The 23,155-nt window shown below is 36.5% G+C and overlaps 1 protein-coding gene across 1 annotated transcript in view; it reads right to left on the bottom strand.

The window, feature by feature from the left end:
* The window catches only part of NF-YA7 (nuclear factor Y, subunit A7), a 32,064-nt gene that overhangs the window by 5,501 nt on the left and 3,408 nt on the right, over positions 1-23,155 (bottom strand). The window contains exons 2-3 of the mRNA XM_086420807.1: positions 12,938-13,163; positions 4,403-4,548 (exon numbers count right to left, since the gene is read on the bottom strand). Of these exons, the coding sequence (XP_086276933.1) occupies positions 4,403-4,548; positions 12,938-12,974 (183 nt within the window). The 5' untranslated portion in view covers positions 12,975-13,163. The remainder of the gene's footprint in view (positions 1-4,402; positions 4,549-12,937; positions 13,164-23,155) is intronic.

The raw sequence follows: 23,155 nt of genomic DNA, 5'->3' as shown, positions 1-23,155 counted from the left end.
CCACCCAAATAGAAAACCTTCAAAGAAGTTCCTTTTGAACTCCCTAAAAGCCATGTCCAGGGAGGGAAAATATAAAAGTCAAACCAGGGATTTGGAAGAAGTTACCACGTGACAATGACAACTTTGATGAAGGCCCATGGTATGCATAATGACATACGACAACTCTTTGCTTTGAGAGATTTATTACCTCCCCAACTTGGACATGAGTGAGAAAGGTCAGTTCAATCCTAGTTTGTTTCGTGTCGACTTGACTTTCACACTACGCTGGTTATATGATAAAGTTGAAACCAATATTTAAACAAGAAATTGAGAACCCACCTAGAATACAAATTGGTATTTGAACAAGAAAGGACTTTATGTACAATTCACGTTATTTTTATTTAAGTCTTATTTGGAGGGGTCAAAGTTGTCGTATTGAGTCAACTTTTTGTCCATTTGATAGGTTATTCAATTACCTATCAAACAAGCCCAAGATTTTGCAATTCTGATGAGTTTTGAGAAAGTTATAGCCAAAATACCAATGGGTAACGTCATACACGGGATTGACTTCTCAAAGTCAAAAAAGTCAATTTTTATGTAATTTTACGATTAGGGTTTTGAGTCTAGCCTATATATATGGCTATTGTAATTTATTTTAAGAAGTTTATGGAAAAAAAATTGCAACTCTCTTCTAAAGATTTCTCCAATGATTATAGGCTATTCATTATCGTGTAATTCCAAGTAACTATCGTTTTTATCATCTTCTCATCTTTCCCAATTTTTTATTTTTTACTTGATTTTTTGAATTCTTGAATTCATCAAGAATCCTCTAACCCATTCAAGAAACCTATCAAATCCTTCCTAAACCATAAACACATATACCATTAACCTCTTCTTCAAATCTACCCAATACTCTATTACCTAACCCCAAAAAAATACCCTACACCTTTCGCAAACCCTAATTGCAAAATATTATAATTGGAAAACTTGGTGTTTTACATTTCAACATATAGACATTTGGGATTTTAGAAAACCCCTTTTTCTCCAAAAAAAATAATCATAATTTTTCTTCATCACCACCTAATTTGACCTTTCCAAAGTAGAACAACCTTAGAATCGAACAAATCTACGTTGTCCACATCAGTTTCTTGATGGATTCAAGAATTCAAGATTTCAAGAAAATCAAGAAAACAAAAACAAAAACAAATGAAAAAGAAGAGAAGATGATAGAAAAGATAGAACATTGGATTCACACCAAGATGGATTGTCTCTAATCACTGGAGGAATTTGTAGAAGAAAGCTGCAAAAATAATTTATTCCATAAACTTTTTAAAATCAATTACAATAGTCATATATATAAGCTAGACTCAAAATCCTAATCTTAAAATTAAATAAAAATTGACTCTTTTGACCTTGAAAAGTCAATCACATGTAGCACTGACTACCCCATCAGTATTTTGGCCATAACTTTCTCTAACTCATCAAAATTGCAAAATTTTGCGCTCGTTTGATAGGTAACTGAAAAACCTATCAAATGGCACAAAAAATGACCCAATACAATAAATTTTGACCCCACAAAATAAGACCTAAATAAAAATAACGTGAATAGTATCGAAACTAATAAATGACCTCTAAAATAATTAAAAAATATCTAAAAATAAATATCTCATCTAAAACTAATCCCAATAAATTAAAAGGGATAAAAAATAACTCTAGACCCAAACATGCTACAACCTAAATATTTTCAAAATTTTCATTGGAACCCCTAACTGCTAGCTTGATTTGCGTTCCGCACCACCTACTTTTAGTTCCTTTATATGTTTTTTTCTAATTCTTCATCATTTTCTTAGGTAGGTCTCCTCTACCTGCTAGTTTCGTACTATATTATTTTGTTTTGCATAAAATGCTTTGCCTATCAAGAAAAAGACAAAATCAATAACTCTCAAATTACATTCTAGACAAAATCTAAAAACACCCACATATCAATTTTGAAGGGAAATTTTTCAATACATGTTATACTAGATAAACATGTAAATAAATGGCCAAATAACCTCATAATACTCTAACTCATAGTGGTATTTTTATTTGTTTTTCCAACGTTCATTAATTCATTGGAACTTTCCTTTGGGCGGAGGTAATTAGTTTTTTGACTTTTACTAAAAAAAATCAATTTATATAATAAAACAAGATTGTGGTTCCCATAGTTGCTACAGTTATAAGGGATAAACATCCCATCCACCGCTTTGCGTCGGCCCCTCTATGGTCTTCTCTCTTCACCCCTTCAACTTTATTATATTTCCTCTCTTTCCTCACTTTTTTCAATAATACCCTTCTAACTACTATTTTCCCTCTTTTACCACTTTAACCCCCTAGAGTTTTTAATAGTATCCCTCAATTTTATTATTTTACTCCCTTAACCCCCAAAGAGGATGCCCGCACCGTAGGCAAGGGCGAACTATAGTGACGGGAAATACTAGGGAAAAAAATATGAGAAGTACTATTGCACATTCCAAAGAATACTAAGAGTGTAAACTGAAGTTAGAAAAAATTCGCTCACAAATGCCAAAACATGGTTCAGGATGTCAGAATATATATGCTGATATGTATTTTTATTGGTTGACACTATATGAAACATTAACCCCGAAATATTGAATGTTTTGGAATGTAATGTATTGTATCATAATGTTTTGGTCGAGACAATATCGGTTTTTCTCTCGCTCAAAACATTGCCTTGAGACGAGATTTTAAACCTTGCACAAAAACGCCAAGACTGCAAAAATAGATATGTCTGTGATATTACCACACAGTCCACACCATTATAATATGAATTCACACCATATGTAAATTATTATAAATCAATAAAATGAGATTTTTTTTTTCCATTTTACCCTTTATTCACTTATGGTGTGATTTCATAATAAAAGCATTGATTATGTCAACTCATATTATTATAATGGTGTAATGATAAAAATATATATATATATTATTATAATGGTGTACTAATGTTACAGCCCCATATATATATAGGGAAGCGTTCGGAGGCCCTAAAGAGAGCCAAACATTGTGCCAAACATTTTTCAAAATAGGGGTTAGAAGTTTCGGAATGAGTTGATTTTTTGTGAGGATGATCTCTACATCATCCCCACCAAAATCAGCTCATTCCGAAACTTAAACCCTAGTTTACAAGTTGAAGAATCGTTTGTAAACCACTTTTGATGGGGTTACAAGTTTTAGTACAATGTTTGGCTCTCTTTAAGGTCTCCAAATGCCACCCATATATATATATATATATAGGGAGCGGTTCGGCAGCCCTAAAGTTTGCCAAGTTTTGTGCCAAACATTTTTTGTAAATCACTTTTGATGGGGTTAGAAGTTTTGGAATAGGCTGATTTTTTGTGAGGATGATCTCTACGGTGAAGAGATCATCCTCACAAAAAATCAGCTCATTTTGAAACTTCTAAGCCTAGTTTACAAGTTGAAGAATCGTGGACCGTCCAATTTTTGTAAATCACTTTTGATGGGGTTAGAATTTTTGGAATAGGCTGATTTTTGGTGAGGATGATCTCCTCATCATAGAGATCATCCTCACAAAAAATCAGCTCATTCCAAAGCTTCTAACCCATATTTTGAAAAATGTTTGGCACCAAACTTGGCAAACTTTAGGGCTGCTGAACTGTCCCCATATATATATATATATAAGGGCCAAACATTTTGCCAACATGCTTCGCTCTATATATGGGTTAGAAGTTTTGGAATGGGCTATTTTTTGTGAGGATGATCTCTATGGTGAGGAGATCATCCTCTCAAAAAACCAGTCCATTCTAAAACTTCTAACTATTAAAAGAGGGTTTAGAAATGATTGACGGTCCATGATTCTTCAATTTCTAAACTGAGCTTAGAAGTTTCGGAATGGGCTGATTTTATGTAAGGATGATCTCACCATATAGATAATCCTCACAAAAAATCACCTCATTCCGAAACTTCTAACCAATATACAACGAAATGTTTGGCCCTTGAACGCTCCCTATATATATATCCAAGTAGAACTTCTTGCACATGGGATAAATTAATGTTTTAATTTATTTCACATAAGCTATGGACAAGTTACCATTAATTCTTATGGAACATTAACTTCCTAATTAAGTAGAGCGAGCGAAGATCCGCAAGAAATCAAGATCTGAAGTTCATCATTCAATGGCCATTTCAACAATCCTCTTTTCTGAGTCCTCACAAAAAAGAACTGCTACAAGTAGTGCACTTTTAAAGAGCAAGTACTCATATGATACTAACTCATCTAGATGTTGAGCTCATTGAATATAATCATAATAAGATTCCCTAGGAAAGAAAAATAACACATCTTTCGTTTAAAAATTTTAAGTTTGGAATGTGCTGCGTAATTTAGTAGTAACTTTGAGATAAATACCATGGCATGTCCCACTTCAAGATGTGGAGGCATCATGTATTCAACAGAGGGCGGTGCCATGCCAGGGTGAACAATTCCAGTTGCAGGGGACTGAGATTGGATCTGAGATTCTGACTGCTTTTGATGCTCATCAGTACCACCATTCTCTGGAGAACCATAGTCAGGAAGAAAATAAAATATATAGTTAGTGCTTCATAAACTTAAACCATAGAACAAAGACCATAATGAAAAAAAAAAAAAATGAACAAAAACAATTTCATTATGAACCGGAACTCCAAGTGCAAGTAGAAAAACATAGAAAATTCAAACCCGCCAAAAGAAAGGTAGGGCCGTATGGGAATTTTCTAATATAAATTTTTTCATCATCGCCAATGCATTCAATTTTAATTGGTATAAGTGTGAAGGCAGGTTTTGACCCCAGGTCTGAGGTATTACCGCATGACTTTACCATCTCATCAAGGTAGAACCTTCTCACCATCAAAGCCATATATATCCATATCTTCTGTTAATTCAAGTGTTTTCATATCTACTCATCTAATAGAAAAAACATTAAATCTAAATTTAAAAAATAAAAAATAACAAAGACCACTAAGATGAAGTATTACACAAAACAAACAAGTGCTTCCATGACCAACCACATAATGACCACATAATCACTCTTAATATCCAATGTACAGTGAACACCATATGTTGAACTGAAATTCTATGTTTTTTCTGTTTTTTTTTATAGGCAAATGCAAATTTCATTAAAAAGTGGTAAAGATGACCAACAGAAATAGTACGGGGACAACGAGACCCCTAATACAATCAGGATAAGCTCCAAACCCTATCCCATCTACCCATGAAATCCCCAAAGAAAAGGCCTTTAAATTCTTCAAAGGCTTTACACCAAAAGAATAAGAAACCTTTGACTGACAAAATGATACTCTCAATCGACACTTCCATTCCTTAACAGACCCATTATTTCCTTCCTTTCCAAATGCTCCAGCATATGACGAAAGGAGCAACAGACCATAAAATACGTTTAGATAGCGGGAAAGTGGAACCCAAGCCAGATCAAGACTCGAGAAGGACTTTGACCGAGAGGAGGGAAAGTAATTTGAGGCACCAAAAATGTCGAAGAAATACATCCAGATCTCAGAAGCCGCGGAATAGTGCAACAACAAATGCCTTGCCGATTCCCCATCCCTCCTACACATGGAACAGAAACTTGAAATGCAGACCCCCCCTCTTTCGAATTAACCCATCCAGGGTAAAGAAATATCTAGAGCAATTGTCCAACTAAAGAATGCGATATTTTAAGGAATTCTCGACCCTCAAATAGCAACCGCTGGGAACTCTATTTCATCCTCCTCCTAGAAAGATCTATAAAACAATCTCATCGAGAATAATCCATCACTTTCTTCTCTCCAAACCCAAACATCAGTTAGCAAAGAGGAACCCGCCAGCAGACTAAAAAAAGGAGGTTGTTAGAGTTCTCATTTAATGTCGTGTGGGCCCAATACTTAAGCCCACACGACCAACCACATGATTTTAATAGAAAAGAGAGGTTGAATCCTATTGGGAGTGACCTACTCATTTCTCTTCTCTAGCTTCATCCTCTTCTTAACCCTAATCTTCTAATATTGTATCAGAGCACTTCTACCATTAGATCTGCTTGATTTCTCTTCCTTTCTCCCATTTTCTTAATCAATTTCTCTTCTTTCCTCAATCCGGTACTTCCAAACCATAAGGCCTTGGTTCCAAAAAGGAATTAGGTGTTTGAGGTTTGTTTATTTGCACCTAGATGTTTAGCTAGGACTTTGTTTGTATTCGTTTAAGGTGTTTATGAATGTTTGAGGAATTGGACAGTTTTAAAGTCCCAAAATTCAGTTTTCAAAACAAATATGTGAAAAGGGTCATGTGAACAGTGCCGCGTGAATGTGTGGGTTTTCAGTTTATTCCTACCCGGATGGCAAATTTGGGGATTTCTGATATTGTTAGTAGTGGAGGTCGTGGTGGTCGTGGATGTGGCCATGGTGGTTATTTGAAGTGTAGTTATTGTGGCTACACTAGTCACACTGAGCAATTCTGTTGAGATAAATGGGATAAACCTGCTTGGGCTAATCAAGCTCAAGAGGAACCTCCTCAAAGTTTCACTGAATCCACTTCTCAAATAACATCTAGAGTTGCATCTTCTTATCTTACTACACAATTGAGAGAGATTCTTCAGAAATTGACTACCTTGACTGCAGAACCTCCACCCATAGCTACTTTAGGTAATCCCACATTTATGGTTGTCAAGTCTCCCTCATCTTGGGTAATCGATGCAAGAGCTAGTACCGACATGTCTGGTATATCTTGTCTCTTTTCTAATTTTCATTTTCTTAATTCTCGCATTGTCCTAGCCGATGGGTCCACTCGTAATGAAGTTGGGAAAGGTGATGTTTTCCAAGATTCATCTCTTCCCTTGTCTTCTATTCTTTTGATCCCTGATTTTCCTTTTAATCTACTTTCTATTATTGCAATGCTCTGTAACCTTCTTCCCTTTTATTGTGTCTTTCAGGATCTCAAGATGAGAAAGATAAATGATTAGGGGCATGAGAAAAATGGATTATACTATTTAATGCATGATACGCCTGTTTTTACCTTGAGTGCTTCAATTTTACCCTTTCAGTGGTACTATCGGTTGAATCATGTGTCTTCGTTTAATGTATGCTGTGTTATTTTTAAGTTGAGATCAGTGTTAGTTTTAGAATGTGAGACTTGCGAATTGGGCAATCATCCCCATAGTGCTTTTCCTAATCGTATTAAAAGTCGTCAATCTAGTCTTTTTGAAATAATTCATACAGATATTTAGAGTCCATCAAGAATAAAAAGTTTATCCAATTTTCATTACTTTCTTGTATTTGTGGATGATTATTCTTATATGACATGGCTCTTCTTATTGAAAGATTTCACTGAATTACCTCGTAAAGAAATTTCAATCCAATTATGCAAACTTGTGAAAATTATCCATTCTGATAATGCCTTAGAATACATGCAATCTTCAATTCAGTCTTTTTGTTCATATAATGGCATTATTCATTAGACCAGTTGTATTAATACTTCCTAACAAAATAATGTTGTTGAGCACAAACATCGTCATTTACTTGATATTGCTTGCGTCATTATGTTTCAAATGCATGTACCTAAGCCTTATTAGGGTGATGTCCTCACAACTTGTCATCTTATTAATTGCATGTAATCGCCAATTTTAAATGGTCAATCACCTCTCTCTGGTTTTGTCCACAAGTTCATCCTTTTATTGTTACTCCTAGAGTCTTTTGGTTATTTTTGCTTTGTTTACTCATTTGAGCCCGGGTTGAATAAACTTTCCCCAATATCCATCAAATGTGTTTTTCTGGTTTACTCTCGTACACAAAAAAGGTATAGATATTATTGTCCTGTCACTCAACGCTACTATGTAAGTCCTGATGTGACATTCTTTAAGTCTACACCTTATTTTTCGTTTGTTGGTGCCTCATTTGACTTGGATCTTGTGTCTTCTCATCAGGAGGAGCTGTCTCCTACAGTTTTCTCCTCTCTTATGCTTCCAATACTTTGTGCAGGTGACAATTCCACTATGCCTCTTCAAGTATATCAACGTGCTCATTTCCGAGCACCTTCATCTTCTCTACTGGCCCCAGATCCATCATCAGCTTCACTTGAGGTTCCTCAACATCCACCAGCATCTACTTCTACCTCTAATGATCTTCCTATTACTTTAAGGAAGGGTACTAAATATTGCACTAAGCACCCAATTGTTAATTTTGTGTATTTTCATCGGATGTCATCTTCATTTCGCTAATTTGGACTTTCCTTGTTTGTTATTTATGTTCCTACTTCCTATATACAGACATTATCCTCCTCTGGGTGGAAACTAGCTATGGAAGAGGAGATTGCAGCCCTTCATCATATTCATACTTGAGACTTATCTCCGCTTCCACCTAGGAAGTAGGATGTATGGTGCAGATGGGTGTATATAGTCAAGTATCTTCCTGATGGATTTGTTGAGAGGTTGAAGGCACCTTGTAGCCAAGGGTTACATATAAACTTATGAGATTGATTATAGTAAGACCTTTTCTCTAGTGGCTCACCTAAACTCTGTTAGAGTTCTTATTTTTGTTGTAGTGTGCCATGTATGGCCCTTGTATTAGTTTAATATTAAAAATGCCCTTTTACACGGAGGCTTGCAGGAAGAGGTATCTATGGAGTAACCACTTGGATATGTTGCCTCTAGTAAGACTAGACTAGTATCGCCTACAGAAGACAATCTATAAGCTGAAACAGTCACCTAGAGCTTGGTTTGATAAATTTAGCTCAATTGTTCTTGCCTATGGATTTGCCTATTAATCATTCAGTGTTTGTGAGGCGCTCTTCTGGTAGAATTATTATGTTGATAGTTTACATGGATGATATTATCATCACTGGAAGTGATCCTAATGGTATCTTAGATTTGAAGAGTCGTCTAGCCAAGTAGATTTACACTAAAGACTTGGGTCTTCTTCGTTACTTCTTGGATATTGAAGTAGCTCGCTCCAAAGGTGATATAACTTTTAAACGCCTCATTTCATGTTTTATTCTTCTTCTCAAAAATAATTTTGTTTGTCTCTTTCTAAATAACCAAAATAGCAAAAAGAAACATATTTCAAAGAATTTTGTGATTATTAATTGAAGTTCCGATTGATAGAAGAGCCCCCAGAAACCGCTAATGTTGAGTGCTCAATAGGTTAAGAGACTAGATTCACAATTACCCTAGAAAATGTGAAATAATAAAAGATGATGAACCGCATCGAAGTTACCACACATCATACACATGTTGTTTACTTGTCTCCCTATGGTTAGTGTGGAGGGAAAAAACTACGAGCCCTAGGATGATGATGCGTGGCATCTCGAGATAAGAAAGGGTCGGGTCGCATGCCTTACCAACCCTAAACGGGGTCAAAAGTTCGGAATGAATGATATAGAATCTTAAGGTCGGGATTTTCATCGAATGTCACACAGTGATACTAAAGCCCTAATTTCTAGGGAAATGAGCATTTAACTAGTTATGTCTGTTATTAAAACGATTTAAGGACCAAAAAGGAAGGGAATTCTAAAACAAAATTGAGTTGTTAGATTAGGATAGACATAAATCAAGAAACATCCAAACGGGAAAGATCTCATCCCAACCTCTATAAAAGGCACACCATCACCATTGAAAAGGTACATAATCTTTTAGCTTAAAAACCCTTTTAGCGACTTTTTGGTTCTAACTTAGGCGTTGGAGGCCCTACGGTGCAAGGACCCACAGGGGAGCAATTATGGAGAACGAATCTTACTCGAGATCATCAATCTTGAGGTAAATCACAAAAAACATAGTATTGGCATAATCCATCATTAGTATATTATCTCCAACCACGGTCCATAAGAGAAAAAAAAAACTTGATACTCTGAAAAAACTCCCCACATCTTTGAATATGAGGAATCATAGAAGTACGTGGACCAGATGTCATAAAACAATTGGAGGGACAACAAACAGATTCCCCCAACTATGGTTTAAGGTATTGTTGTCTTGAAAATCTCAGCCAACACATCTCAGTCTCGGGAGTGACCAGAACGAAACACCAAGGTTTGGCTTGGTTTGGCTCAATTTTGTCGCGTGATTGCCTCAGTTTGTATCATAATCTCCTTCAAGACTCAAGTAGGGATGGCAATTTCACCTCGCCCCATTGGTGCCCCGACCCATCCCTATAGGGCTGGTTTTTTACTATTTCAAATGGTTCCAGGATGATTATGGTATACCCCGCCCTGGCCCGATTATACATATATACATACCTTCTGAACAACAAAAACGACCTAGCATAGTGGTAAGACACAAAGAGTTGTTCTCCGGTTCAAACCTTCTTGAACTTTATTTTTACTTACAATACCCCAATTTCTTAAATTATTTCTTACACCCCAACACCATTCAAAAGTTAAAATGGGCTGGGCTGGTTTGAAGGGAGATCAGGTGGGGCGGGGCAGGGAAAACCTATTAGAGGTGGGGGAGGGGTTAAAAATTTAGACCCGAATCAGGGTCGGGGCGGGTTCAAGGTGTGCAAATATTATTGGGGACGAGTTTAGGTAAACCCAGCCCAAAACCACCCCCGTTGGCTTTGTTTTTCAATGGACTGAAATGTTCCTCGACATCCAAACTTCAAATAATCCATTTCCCAAACCCCAGTAACAGCATATAATTAGTTCATCATCCTGAAGGCGAGTCATGAGAACAAAATATGGCTCCTAGCGTTGTTCCCTAGTATTTTTTACAAATAAGGAGGGCTAACATACCCTCGCTTTCTCTAACAAAATAACTATCACAAGTACATTTTTTACACCAACCACAGCGTACAAATCTAGTATCTACATTGAGATACAACCCCCCCCCCCCCCTCCTCCTCCTCCCCAACTGGCAGACTTTAACCAACTTAGCAAGTTGACACCGTCAGAAAAAGAAAACATAAGGAATGAAAAAGAAAAACATAAAGAAGGATTGTTGCACAAGTGGAACCCATTAAACTTTTGAAAAGCCCTTCTTTATTGAAGTGATAAAAATTAAATCCACAATCCACAAAACCAGAAAAGGGGAACCCCTGCATAGAAGGAAAATCTATACATAAGGCTTTTAGAAGTAGAAAAATGGCCGACACTAGAACATGGTAATCCAGCTCATCACTTTGCATAGCAGTTTGGGCTCACAGTTTGCAACTTATGGTTTTTGGAGGAACCAATTCAATAGAGATAGGGCTGTACAACTACCATTGTGGTTGATTGTACAATTCACTTCACAATGTTAATACAATTTTGAGTCATGGTTCACTGTTGTCCACATTTATTTAGATGATACTCAGGTTTGTTGGTTGTGTCTACCTATCTTGTTGAGCCACATTAGGATAGAGACTGATATAATCCCAGTAAATATTTACTTGAAATAAAAGTACACATAGAAGAGTTTAAAGAAGAATAAACTATAAACTAAGTACCCATTTTGTAGTGTAAATATACCATATCATAGATTTTTTAAATCAGAACCCTGATGCACCAATATGGATGACAAGTGATTAGAAAAAAGAAACAAATGAGGAATCCTCTGAATGCAATTCTAAGAAAAATCAAAATGCACGTTTTTAATTCATAACAATTTAACAGATCCTACGACACATGAAGCTAATCTCACCCACAAGCAAGAAGGAGATGCGAAATTGATAAATCCTGTCAAACTTAGCCACTCTTCTCAAACCACAAGGAATCAGCAAGCAAAGAGACAACACACATATCTGTATGGCACACCAAATCACAAACTAGTAAAATGGTATACAACTTGGCTACGAATGCAAACAAACACTACCATCCATGGTACTCAATGCCGATGGAACAACACCACTAAACACATCGATAAGTTGCAACTCTGCGACTTGCAACTGTCCCCACCTCATCATTGTCAAAGCCTTATCCCAAAAATGTGAGGTGTGTTGAACGAATCGTGTTCATCAATTCTGTCAAAATCCATGTCTTCTATCAGTTCAAGTGAGTTCATATCTGCAATTGCTACGTTACCCCCACTTTCGTTTTGGCCTTAATCACACTCTTTTAGAACACTTAAACTTGCATAATCCTTATAATTGAGATTGTAATCAGGCTTCACTGCACATTGCCAAATCATCACAATAGACATTAATGTGTTTGTTTCTAATGTTATTTGAGTTAATAAAGTCAATTTGTTTTTCAATTGCCCAAAATTCTGCTCCATAAGCATGCATAGGTGGTCTTGTCAGTGTCTTAAAAAAATTTCCTTTTGATTTCATTGCAACAGTCAATCATATAGCACTTCATAATTAGACCTCCACCTTAACCATCCAGCTATAAAATTCTACGAGAACATCCGCATTAATTTCTCCAACCTTATAGGTTAAAAAAATCAAGGTAACAAAAATGGTCGCTTGAAGGCAATTCCCGGGCATCAATTTTGGCTAACACTTCTTCTTCGAGTGTCATTGCTTAAGTTGCACTCTACATACTCTATCTTGGTTCTACTTGTTCTAAATCCCTTGCACACCACCTCAACTCTTTGTTCCGATTGTGCCTTAAATGTTGTTCAATTTCATGAAATGGGAGACCACTTCTTGTATATCAACTCCACTTGAACTCCAAGGAATCTAAAGTTCCTATACAAACTAAAAGAGGAAAAAAGAATTCTCCATATGTGCTTGTCATTATTATTTCACTTTCACCTTTCAAAGCACTCCAGTTAGTACAATTAAAATAGGACAGGCTGTTGAGTTAAGCAAAAACTCCAAAATCAAACAGCATTCCAATCACTTGTACCATATTCTTTCCTATTTGAGGTCAAAACTTAAAGTATCTTGACAAGCACCTGCAATTCAAGTATTAGATATATTATTCAAGTATTAGATATATTTTTGTGTTTCACAATTTATTGGTATTTGAATTTGGAACTCATGATATTCAAATGAAGGGACTCGAGCAAAATACCAGAATTAGATGACTGATCATGCAAAGAAGATGGCATGATGCTGAATCACTAATTAAACTCTCTCCTTATATCAAAAATGGCAGTAGAAGAAACAGCAGAATCCAAGTGAATCTGATACCAAAAGATCAGTTAGATAGCAATTACTGATTCCCCAAGTCCTGCAGCTAATCAGAAAACCAAACCCAGGCAATCCCCATATATCCTGGCCTCAAAAGCATATCACACCTGAAATGCCACATTCATTACACTGAGTATCAATTATTACATGGAATCAGAAGAAAAGAACTTCAATTAGTAATCTTAGAGAACTAGCGCTAATAGCTACTACAAACAATCATCTGTACTTAAGCTGCCACAATATCCATTAGAATTTCAAGTACATGCAACTGTTAAAATTGAAGATAAAGAAACACCTAACAAACAGTCAACTAGAAAACAGAGAGAGTTTTACTTGAATTGAATAAATTATAGCTCCCATGTAGAAAGTTCTAGCTACAATTTAAGATAGCTTGCAAGGCTACAACACAAAAATATTGAAGGAACTACAAAGTCAGCTTTCCCATTTTCTGGATGTTCCATTCTTGACAACAATGCTTAACAGTTTTGTATTTCAAGGAGTGACCCATGAAAACCATGCTTTCTTGGCAAATCTGAGAAAGTGAATAGCACCCCTTTCTAGTTTTAACCGTCAAAAAGGACAGCAACAGGCGTTACTTAGGTACTTTCCCTATATTTTCTATCTAGCCTAATTCCCTTAGTATATCTGATGTGGAAATACTTTGGGTCTTTCAAACTAAGAATCCAAGAACTTAAGAAAAGGGTATCAAACAAGCCTAAGGTAAAAAATGAGGACACAATTGATATTGTTATGAACCAGCAATGGGAAAAGAGGTCCATGGATATTCAAAGACCACAGGACATGGAATCACAATATTGGTGTTCAAAAGATCATAAAGAATGAGATCAAAGCCATTTTACATGGGCTTACAACTATAGTGAGCAAGAGGGAATACCATTTTCGAAAAAAAAACGAACCCTTTTTGAGTCGCAAGAGGAAAATAAAATCTTTAGGAAGTCTTAAGTCTCCTGAATTTCCAATTATTTTTATCAATCAATTAGGATTAACATTTTTCTCAAAGGTTAATTTATGTAATGAAATAGTACGTGAATCTCTTACAAGTCTTTGGGATTTGAAGATGCAGAAAAGTTCACCTAACAATTGGAAAACCGTTGAGTCACCTAAACCTTGTTTCCTAAAAACCTAATCCTTTAACTCGAACCTAGTCTTAACCCTAGTATTAATCTAAACCCCAACCTGAGCTTTAGCCCTACCCCTAACACATTCACCATCAAATAAGAGAGAGAGAGAGAGAATGATTGTGTGTGCAAGTGACAAACCTAGTAAGACTAATCATTCTTAATCAAATCCATAATCCATAAGTCTAATAAAAAATAAAAGTCAATTTTCACAGAAAGAATATGAACATAAACCACTTAGCCTAGCTAAAATCCACTAGCAAGATGCACGAAAGAGGTTAAAAAACACTAAAAAAAGGGAGGGACCAAATGTATTCTCTGGCAGGAAAGGATAACTTTGGGCTTTGCGCCCTTTTGCAGTGTGCTGGAGTTCTTGGTTGGAAAGGAATAGAAGAATCTTCTTGGGGGTGGAAAGGGAGCACCATAACATTATTTTGTCTATTCTTGGTTTCTCAGTGCAAGGCTGATATTTTTTTTAAGGGGATTCTCTTTGAGGATTTTGTTTTTAAATGGGAGACTTTATGCTTTGAGTGAGATCCTTGTTTGTTTTTTTCTTTTTGCTTTCTCTTGTATCCTTGGTTAGTCATCTCGTACGCCGTTTTTAATAAAATTTCAGTTTACCTATAAATAAATAAAAACAGTAATAATGAGAAATTCCTTCTGAGTTTTGGATGAAAGGTTCCTCAAGATTCATTATTAAGTGTTTGCGGTTGAGTATCAATTTGGGAAGCTACAACTGTGGAAGGCGAGCATGAGACACTTTCTCATATTATACTAACAAAAGTAGGGTGAAGCATGACCCACCAAAAAATTTATTGTAAACAATTTGCTAGTCAAAAAAGCTCTAGATCGTCTTTTTGTGATCTTTTGAATTTCTTTTAGGATTTTTTATGCACAAGGATGGGAGCTTTAGAAATCTCTAGAATGGGGAAACGAGTTATATAACATTCTGAACATGGGTGTGAAAGAGAAGAAGATGATTGGCTATGTATTTTGTTTTAACTTCTTTCTTCTCGAGAGGAATCTATCATTGTTCTACTGTACATTGTCCTCCATCAACTTTCCTAGAAATCCCCTAGCTTACATCATTTAAGATATGGGTGTGAAAGAGAAGAAGATGATTGAGTGGAAATTCTCTTTGAGTTCAATTTGTTTTGAAAGGGATCTCTCACCATTCAACTTTACATTATCCTACATCAACTTCCCTATAAATCTCCTAATTTACATCATCTAAGATAACCCACAAGTTACAATTTATTGGCATGTTACCATAAAAAATTTAAATCCCAGAACTAATCCAGGGTCTTGGTAGTAGGTTGGGATTAGATATCCTTAACAGATTAAAGAATCCTTTCCTTTATACTACGCTCTCAATGAGATTATAAGAGCCCAAAAAATAAAGATAAGGGAATATTGCTTAAAATATGTACTCTATATAAAAATCCTCTTGCAGCTAGAGGAACATTAACTTTTGTTTTGTAATGATCTTTAATAAATCCCATTTATGTCCCCAATAGTTTTTGTCTTCAGCAACATTGTTATGTCAACGTGTACAATCTCAGCACCCGTTTGTTTTCAATCAAACTTACAACCCCTTCTACTTTTGTGAATATTTAAGATATTTCCTCACCTTTTGTCAATTAACTTTAAATTAAATCTATCTTTTTTGTCAAGTACAAATTTAGGTAAACGTATTCAACACCCTTTTGTTTCAAACTTACATGTGCCCCTCTACTTTTGGGAATGTTTGAGATACATCCTTACCTATAAAAATTAATTTTGTTATCAACAAGCACACTCTTATATTCTCAAACTTTTTACACTCAAGCACCATTATGTGAATATTTAAGATATTTCCTTACCTTTTATCAATTAATTTTTAATTAATTATATTTCTTTTGTCAAGTACAATTTTTGGTGAATGTATTCCACACCCTTTGTTTCCAAACTTACATGTGCCCCTCTACTTTTGGGAATATTTCAAATACAACCTTACCTATAACGATTAATTTTTGTTATCAACAAGCACCCTCATGTTCTCAACCTTTTTTTTTAATCAATAAAGATAAATTTTTTTTTTTTTTAAAAGAGCACAAGGAGGGTCGAGGGGACCAACAAAAAGAAAAAAGCAAAAAACAAAGGGAAAAAAACCAACAAAGAACCATGAACACCTACTACACAAGCGACAAAGAACAAACCCTATCCCATCTAATAATAAAATCTTCAGAGAAAAACTCCTTTGAATTCCTTGTAAAGTTTGCTCCAAGAGAACATGAGAGCCAAAATAGTTATAACTAAATCTTCAATCTTAAACTATTTCCCCTCAAAAACGCGACTATTACACTCTTTCCAAATACCCCAACAACTACAAGCAGGGCCAAAAACCAAATAATCCACTTCGAAGAAGAAAAGGAGCCTCCCCAAGCCAACCACTACTCCCAAAACCGACTTAACTGAGCAAGAAAAACAACCCACCAAACCAAAAAGTGAAAAGAAGTGGGACTGAATCTAATGAGCAACCCGACAATGAAGGAGTAAATGATCCAAAGTTTCCACATAAGATCTACACATACAACATTGATACGGAAAAATAAAGCCTCTTCTAATTAACTGGTCCAATGTTAGAAGTCTCCCTAAAACCGCCAACCACATAAAAGGCCGAGATCTCAGAAGGAATCTTGCCACCCCAAACAAATGAATGAGGGAATGTCATCGAGCTCCTTGAAGCAATAGTGTCGTGCATAGATTTGACAAAAAATCTCCCATCCTTAACACCACCCCACAATCTATGATCAACCAAAGAACCCTCTGTGTGACTACTCTCCACCAAACAAACCAATCTTCCTAAAATTTTCAATTCCCAATCATTAAATACCCTTTTAAACCCAAAATCCAAATTGGTTGCCCCATTCCCAGTGATTTAAAAAAAAAAGAAATTACTTGATTCTTTTTCAAGGACAAGTCGAAGAGATCAGGGAAAAGTTCCATAAGCGAGGACCATCCACACACCACCAATCCTCCCAAAATCTCACCTTACTCCCTTTCCCAACTTTGAATTTCTCATTTTTCCTAAATAAAGAAAGTGTTCTCAAGATGCCTTTCCACACCCCACAACCCAACGTACCTCTAGTCAGCCCACTCTCCAACTCATTCCCACACACCCTATATTTATCCACAATCACTTTCCTCCAAAGGCACTCCTCTTCTCAAACTTATTACATGCCCCCTTTCCTTTTTTGTGAATATTTGAGATACCTCTATATCTATTGACAATTTATCTTTTTTTATCAACAAGCACCCTTACGTTCTCAAACTTATTACGGTCATACAAACTTTACAATTACCTGAATGACGAATGATAGGTGCCCGATCTAGAAGGCTTCTCCGTGGCTTTCTTCAAGTCTTATTGAGAGATAATCAAATTTGATTTACTGGCAGCCCTAGGGGAATTCTTTAGAGATGGTTTTTTGGATCATTGGTTGAACTGCATTTTGTCGCTTTGGTTCCCAAGAAAGGAGAGGATGATATATCCGATCTTCACCCCCACTAGCCTTGTGGGGTCAGTCTACAAGATATTATCGAAAGTGTTGGCTTCAAGACTAAATAGAGTAATCCAAAGCATTATTGGACCTTATCGAAGAGCTTTTGTTGTTGGTTGTCAAATCCTTGATGGTGCTCGCATTGCAAATGAGTGCATAGATCCAGGTCTAGTTTGCAAAATTGATTTGGAGAAAGATTACGACCATGTAAGCTGGTATTTTCTAATGTACGTTCTTGGGAGAATGGGCTTTAGGGAAAAGTGGTTAAGATGGATAATGAAGTATGTTTCTTCTCCTCTATTCTCAATTTTAGTAAATGGGTCTCTTGAAGGTTTATTTAAGAGCTCCAGGGGTTAAGACAAGGTGACCCGTTATCACCTTATTTGTTCTTGGTGGTTATGGAAGCTCTTGGTAGGATGCTAGCAAAGAGGTGATGGAGAGGAAACTATTTAGCTTCAAAGTAGGTACCCAAGGCCATCTCATTTCTCACCTGCAATTCTCAGACAATACTCTTATTTTTTTGGACGATTTAGTTTCTCAGTTGAAATTTCTTAGTGGAGTACTTGGTCGTTTTGAGGCAATATCTGAAATCTCGGTGAATTTGAACAAGAGCAAACTATTTGGGGTGAATGTCACTAATGGGGTGGAAATGTTTGCGGCTTTGATCAGGTTTAAGGTGGGAGTTTTGCCTACATCTTATTTGGATCTCCCTCTTGGTATGGAATATAGAAATGAAATTTGGGAGCCATGCTTGGAAAGAATGGGAAAGAGGTTAAGCTCATGGAAGGCGAGGTATCTTTCCATGGGAAGGAAATTAACTTTGATCAAGAGTATGTTGTCTACCATTCCCAATTATTTGCTTTCGTTTTTTTCCTTGCCCCGAAGTGTGGAACTAAAGATGGATAAAATTTGTGGGGACTTTTTTTTTTTTTTTTGGCATGATAAAGAAAATAGGAGGAAGTACCACATGATGAGTTGGAAATAGATTTGTTTTCCGAAGAAACATGGTGGCTTAGGCATTACACATTTTGCGACTATGAACTCAGCTTTGTTAAAAAAATGACTTTAGAGGTTTGGTTGGGAGGGCAAGGATACAACAGGGGGTCACGACTATGGATTGTGGAAGGGTATTATAAGAAGAACTTCATCTTTTCGCAACAAGGTGAAATTCATAGTGAGAAGGGGGAGTAGATTTCGATTTTGGGAAGATAGGTGGTGCAGGGCCTTACCTTTAATGGAGATTTTCCCTGAATTATATGCAATTTCTGTGAAAAAAGGGAAGTTGATTAAGTCTTTTTTGGTGGGAGACAATAAGGAAAGATCGTGAGATTTTGGCTTTAGGCACAACTTCAATGATTGGGAGTTGCAAAGTGTGAGGAGACTTTTGGAGCTTTTGGAATCTTAACCAGCATGGTGAGGTTTCTAAGGACCGCAGACTGTGGGAGGGCACAAGGGAGTTATCTCAGTACGGTCCATGTATGGGGCTGTTTTGCTTGCGACGATGTCGTCTTTTCCGACTTCCTACATTTGGGATTGTCAAGGTCCCCTTCAAAGTCTCAGTGTTTGCATGGTTAGTTGCATTGGGAAGGGTGACAATACTGGATCAGTTAATTAAAAGAGGCTTCCAAACTCCTAATTGTTTCATGTTGACCGTTTGAAATGGGGAAACAGTGGATCATCTTATTTTACATTGTGTTGTTGCTAATCAAGTGTCTCTCAATTCTTTAATCTCTTTAGTTTTTTTTCTTTTTTGTTGCCTCCCACGGTCTATTCGTGATTTGTTTGAGTCGTGGCTTGCTTGGGGTTATCGTTTCAGAGCTTCTAAACGTATTTTGTAGAGCCTTCTCTCCTTCACCATCTGCTAGGGGCTTTGGAAAGAAAGGAATCGTCACATGTTTAGGGGAAAGAACTCCAACTGCAGAACCTTATTCTTTTGATTATGAGGCTTTTGTTTCTTTGGGAGAAAGTTTTCTATAACTTCAAGGGGATTTTCTTTTAGGACTTTGTTGTAAGGTGGGATTTGGTTTGTAACCTAGAGACTGTCTAAAGGTGTTTGTCCCCTTGCTCTTTCGATAAGTTGTTCTAGGGGTCATCTTGACCCCTTTTTTTTTCTCAATAAAATCTTTAACTTACCAAAAAATTACCTTAGTTGGGAACTTGTGCATTTACCAAAGTGCACAATTGGGTGCAAGTGGGTATATACAATGAAATATAAAGCAGGTGGCAGCATAGAAGGTACAAGGCCCAACTGCTTGCTAAAGCCTTAACAAAAAGATACGTGTAGATTATAGAGAGACATTTGCCCATGTACCCGCACTTAACTTCATTCATCTGCATCTATCTATCATTGACAACCTTGATAGGCTCTTATTTTATCTATAAGGGAAGAATGCATTCCTACATGGTGACCTTACTAAAAAGGTGTATGCGTATTTACCTATAAGCTTTCACCTTAAAAGAAATCGTTGAAAATTTTATAAGTGGAAAAAAAAAATACACAAACTCAAACAATCTCCACGAGCATAGCTACAAAGGTTAGCAAAATAGTGTCGAAAATGCACTCTTTATTGATGTTAAGCACAAATAATCTCCACGAGCATAGTTAAAAAGATTAGCAAAATAGTGTGGAAAATGCACTCTTTTATAGATGTTAAGCAGATCATACCATTTTTTGGTAGGGTCAAACTATTCTTTTGATGTATGTTGATGATAGTGTTGTGACTTGGGATTATATTGGATTCATTTACCATGTGAAGCAAAATGAGTCAAGAATACTCCTTTATTACTAAAGATGTTTCACTACTCTAAAGGCCTCTTTATCTCTTAAAGGAAGTATGTTTTAACCTTCTCCATCAATGAGACTAAAAATTGGATGCTTAGCCTTTTTTATTCTCCTTTTGAGCAAAAACATTTCATCCATGCCGCTGCTAGTTCCACTTTTTGTCAATCCCGAGACCAAGTTATGTGTCGGACTGTTTTGCATTGAAAAACACATGAAGACTTCGGCATCGACGCGCAACCTCAGACACCTCAACAAAACGACCATGTGTGTGCATAGCCCAACCAAGTAATTGGACCACCCAGACCTACCCACACTTCATTTTGGAACCTCACTCATCAATTGAAAAAATTGATTACAAAGTCTTTGTGAGTCCCAAACACCCAAATCAGACAAGTCTGTTAAGAAATAGACATGTCGGTGCCACCCTCTGCTACCGACGGAACATGATCAAATGAGCAGTTTTATGCACTTCGTCGGTGCCACTGATAGTGTGCAACTATCACAAAATTTGAATTTGTGCCCCACTTGACTCTTTGTCGTTGCCACAGAAAGGTAGTCGTTGCCCAACATTTTGTTTTATATATCTGAAGCATTTGGCTTCATTTTAAAAGAATCGGTTGAGTCATCCTTGTAAGTTTTGTTTTTCATTTTAAAACCTTCAAAGGAGTTTTTTGGTCTTGCCTTGTCAAAAAACTAAGCACTCACTTGAGTCTAGGATTCTTGTCAAGCGACAAGGTTCTGAGTTTCCTAAAAGTAAGGAGTTGCCTTTCTCAAACAAGAAGGTTTTGGGATTTAGCCTAGGAAAAAATCTCATGTACGGGTTGAGGTGAATCGAAAACCTCTTTGATTAGTGAACACCGAGACCTTTGCGAATGTGATTATGGGAGTGGATGTAAGCAAGTTATCAAACCACTATAAATCTTGTGTCTCCTCTTTCTGATTTATGCCTATGCTTTAATTTGCACACAAATGTCATGAATGTCATTACAATGAATGCCATCCTTCAATTCTGAGAATTTAAGTGTAATACATTGCCTAACATAACTTTGAGACCTTGATAGCATTAAGTGTATGTGAATAGCTCTAGGTGAGTAGATCATCACACTTGACCCACCTAGAAAACAAGGGACCCCCCCCCCCCCCTCTGACTAGACATGGCACGAACTTTGCAATTTCAGCAAATGAAAATCTCTCATCTAATCCAAGATTATATAAGCATCTAGCAAGAAAAGTGACTTTTGTATAAGAAAAACAGAATATATTAACAGATCAGTCAAGGTGACCAATTACAAAGCAAAAAACAAAAACAAGAGAAAAACCGACAACAGAGAAACTTTACAAGGAGCAGAGGGCATCCCATTTAAACACAAACTCCTCCAAGAAAACTCCTCTAAAAGTAACATCCATCTTACACCAATAATACAAAAACCCAAGAATGAACAAATGATCACAATGAGACCTCTCAACTCCCGAAAAGATTCTCATATTCTTTTCCAACCAAATGCCCCAACAAATTGCGAAAGGGAGCAAAGCCCAATGATTTTTTTACCAACCAGTGAAACCTATCGAACTCCAACATGTAAAGAAAGACAAAAAGGAATTTGGGAAAACCCACCTTAATTTTAAAAGCTGGAGAAAGTGGGACCAAATATTTGCTACAAAAGAACAATGGATTACAATATGATCAGTAGATTCCTAACTTGCATAGCACAAAGAACAAAAGTTTGGGGTTATCAAACATTTTCTGATTAGATGATCAAGGGTGAGAAGCATACTAGAAACAACTAGCCAAACAAAAAATGAGATTTTTTATAAGACTTCCACTCCCGAGATGGTAACGACTGGAAAACACCCGGCCTCGTGGGGCTCAAGGGAGGACCTAAAGGAGCTAATTGAGGAACATCGTTCCTTGGTGCAAATCCACTCCCTGCAATCACTCTCGGAAGGCTAAACATGCAAAAGGTCCAATTTTGAGGATCGATCAACTAATTCCTGAAGCTCCCAATCATTGAAGGTTCTCCTAAAAAACCCAAATCCCCCGAGTTCTCAATTTCAACAAGATTAACAAAGGCAAAAATAGGCAAGTCGAAAGCTCATAGAATAGGGGGAATTGTAATGAAAAATGAGTCTCGTTGGTCCACTTATTTTCCCAAAACCAATTCCTTTCCCCATAAACCACTATAAACCTAATCCACTTCCTAAACTCTTAACTCACCTTCACAATACCCTTTTAAACGCCACCCTCGAAAGAATTCTTCACCTCCCCACTCTCCCACTCTAACCTTTTCTCCCCAAATTTTGCCTTAATTACACTCTTCTATAAACTTGATTTTTCCTTCTCAAAACGCCACAACAATTTCCCAAGCAAAGCCAAATTAGACAATCTAAAACCTTTGATACCCAAACCTCCATTTTTCTTTGGAGCACAAACAACCTTCCACTTTACTAAGTGATACTTTCCATCTCTGTCGTTCCACAAGAATTCCCTAACCATCATTTTCAAATTTGCCTCGACACTACTAAGCATAAAGGACAAAGACAAGTTATTCGGGGTTTGTTCTCAGCTATGTCTTTCTACAACTTTCTGACCAGCACATAGGTTTCTAATTTCCCTTCAATAGTTGTGTAGGGTCCAAAAG

The sequence above is a fragment of the Akebia trifoliata genome, chromosome 13, assembly GCF_017979445.1.
Source record: "Akebia trifoliata isolate Shusen 1 chromosome 13, ASM1797944v1, whole genome shotgun sequence".
NCBI lineage: Eukaryota > Viridiplantae > Streptophyta > Magnoliopsida > Ranunculales > Lardizabalaceae > Akebia > Akebia trifoliata.
The sequence above is the reverse complement of the archived record's forward strand: the minus strand, read 5'-3'. Positions and strand labels throughout refer to the sequence as shown.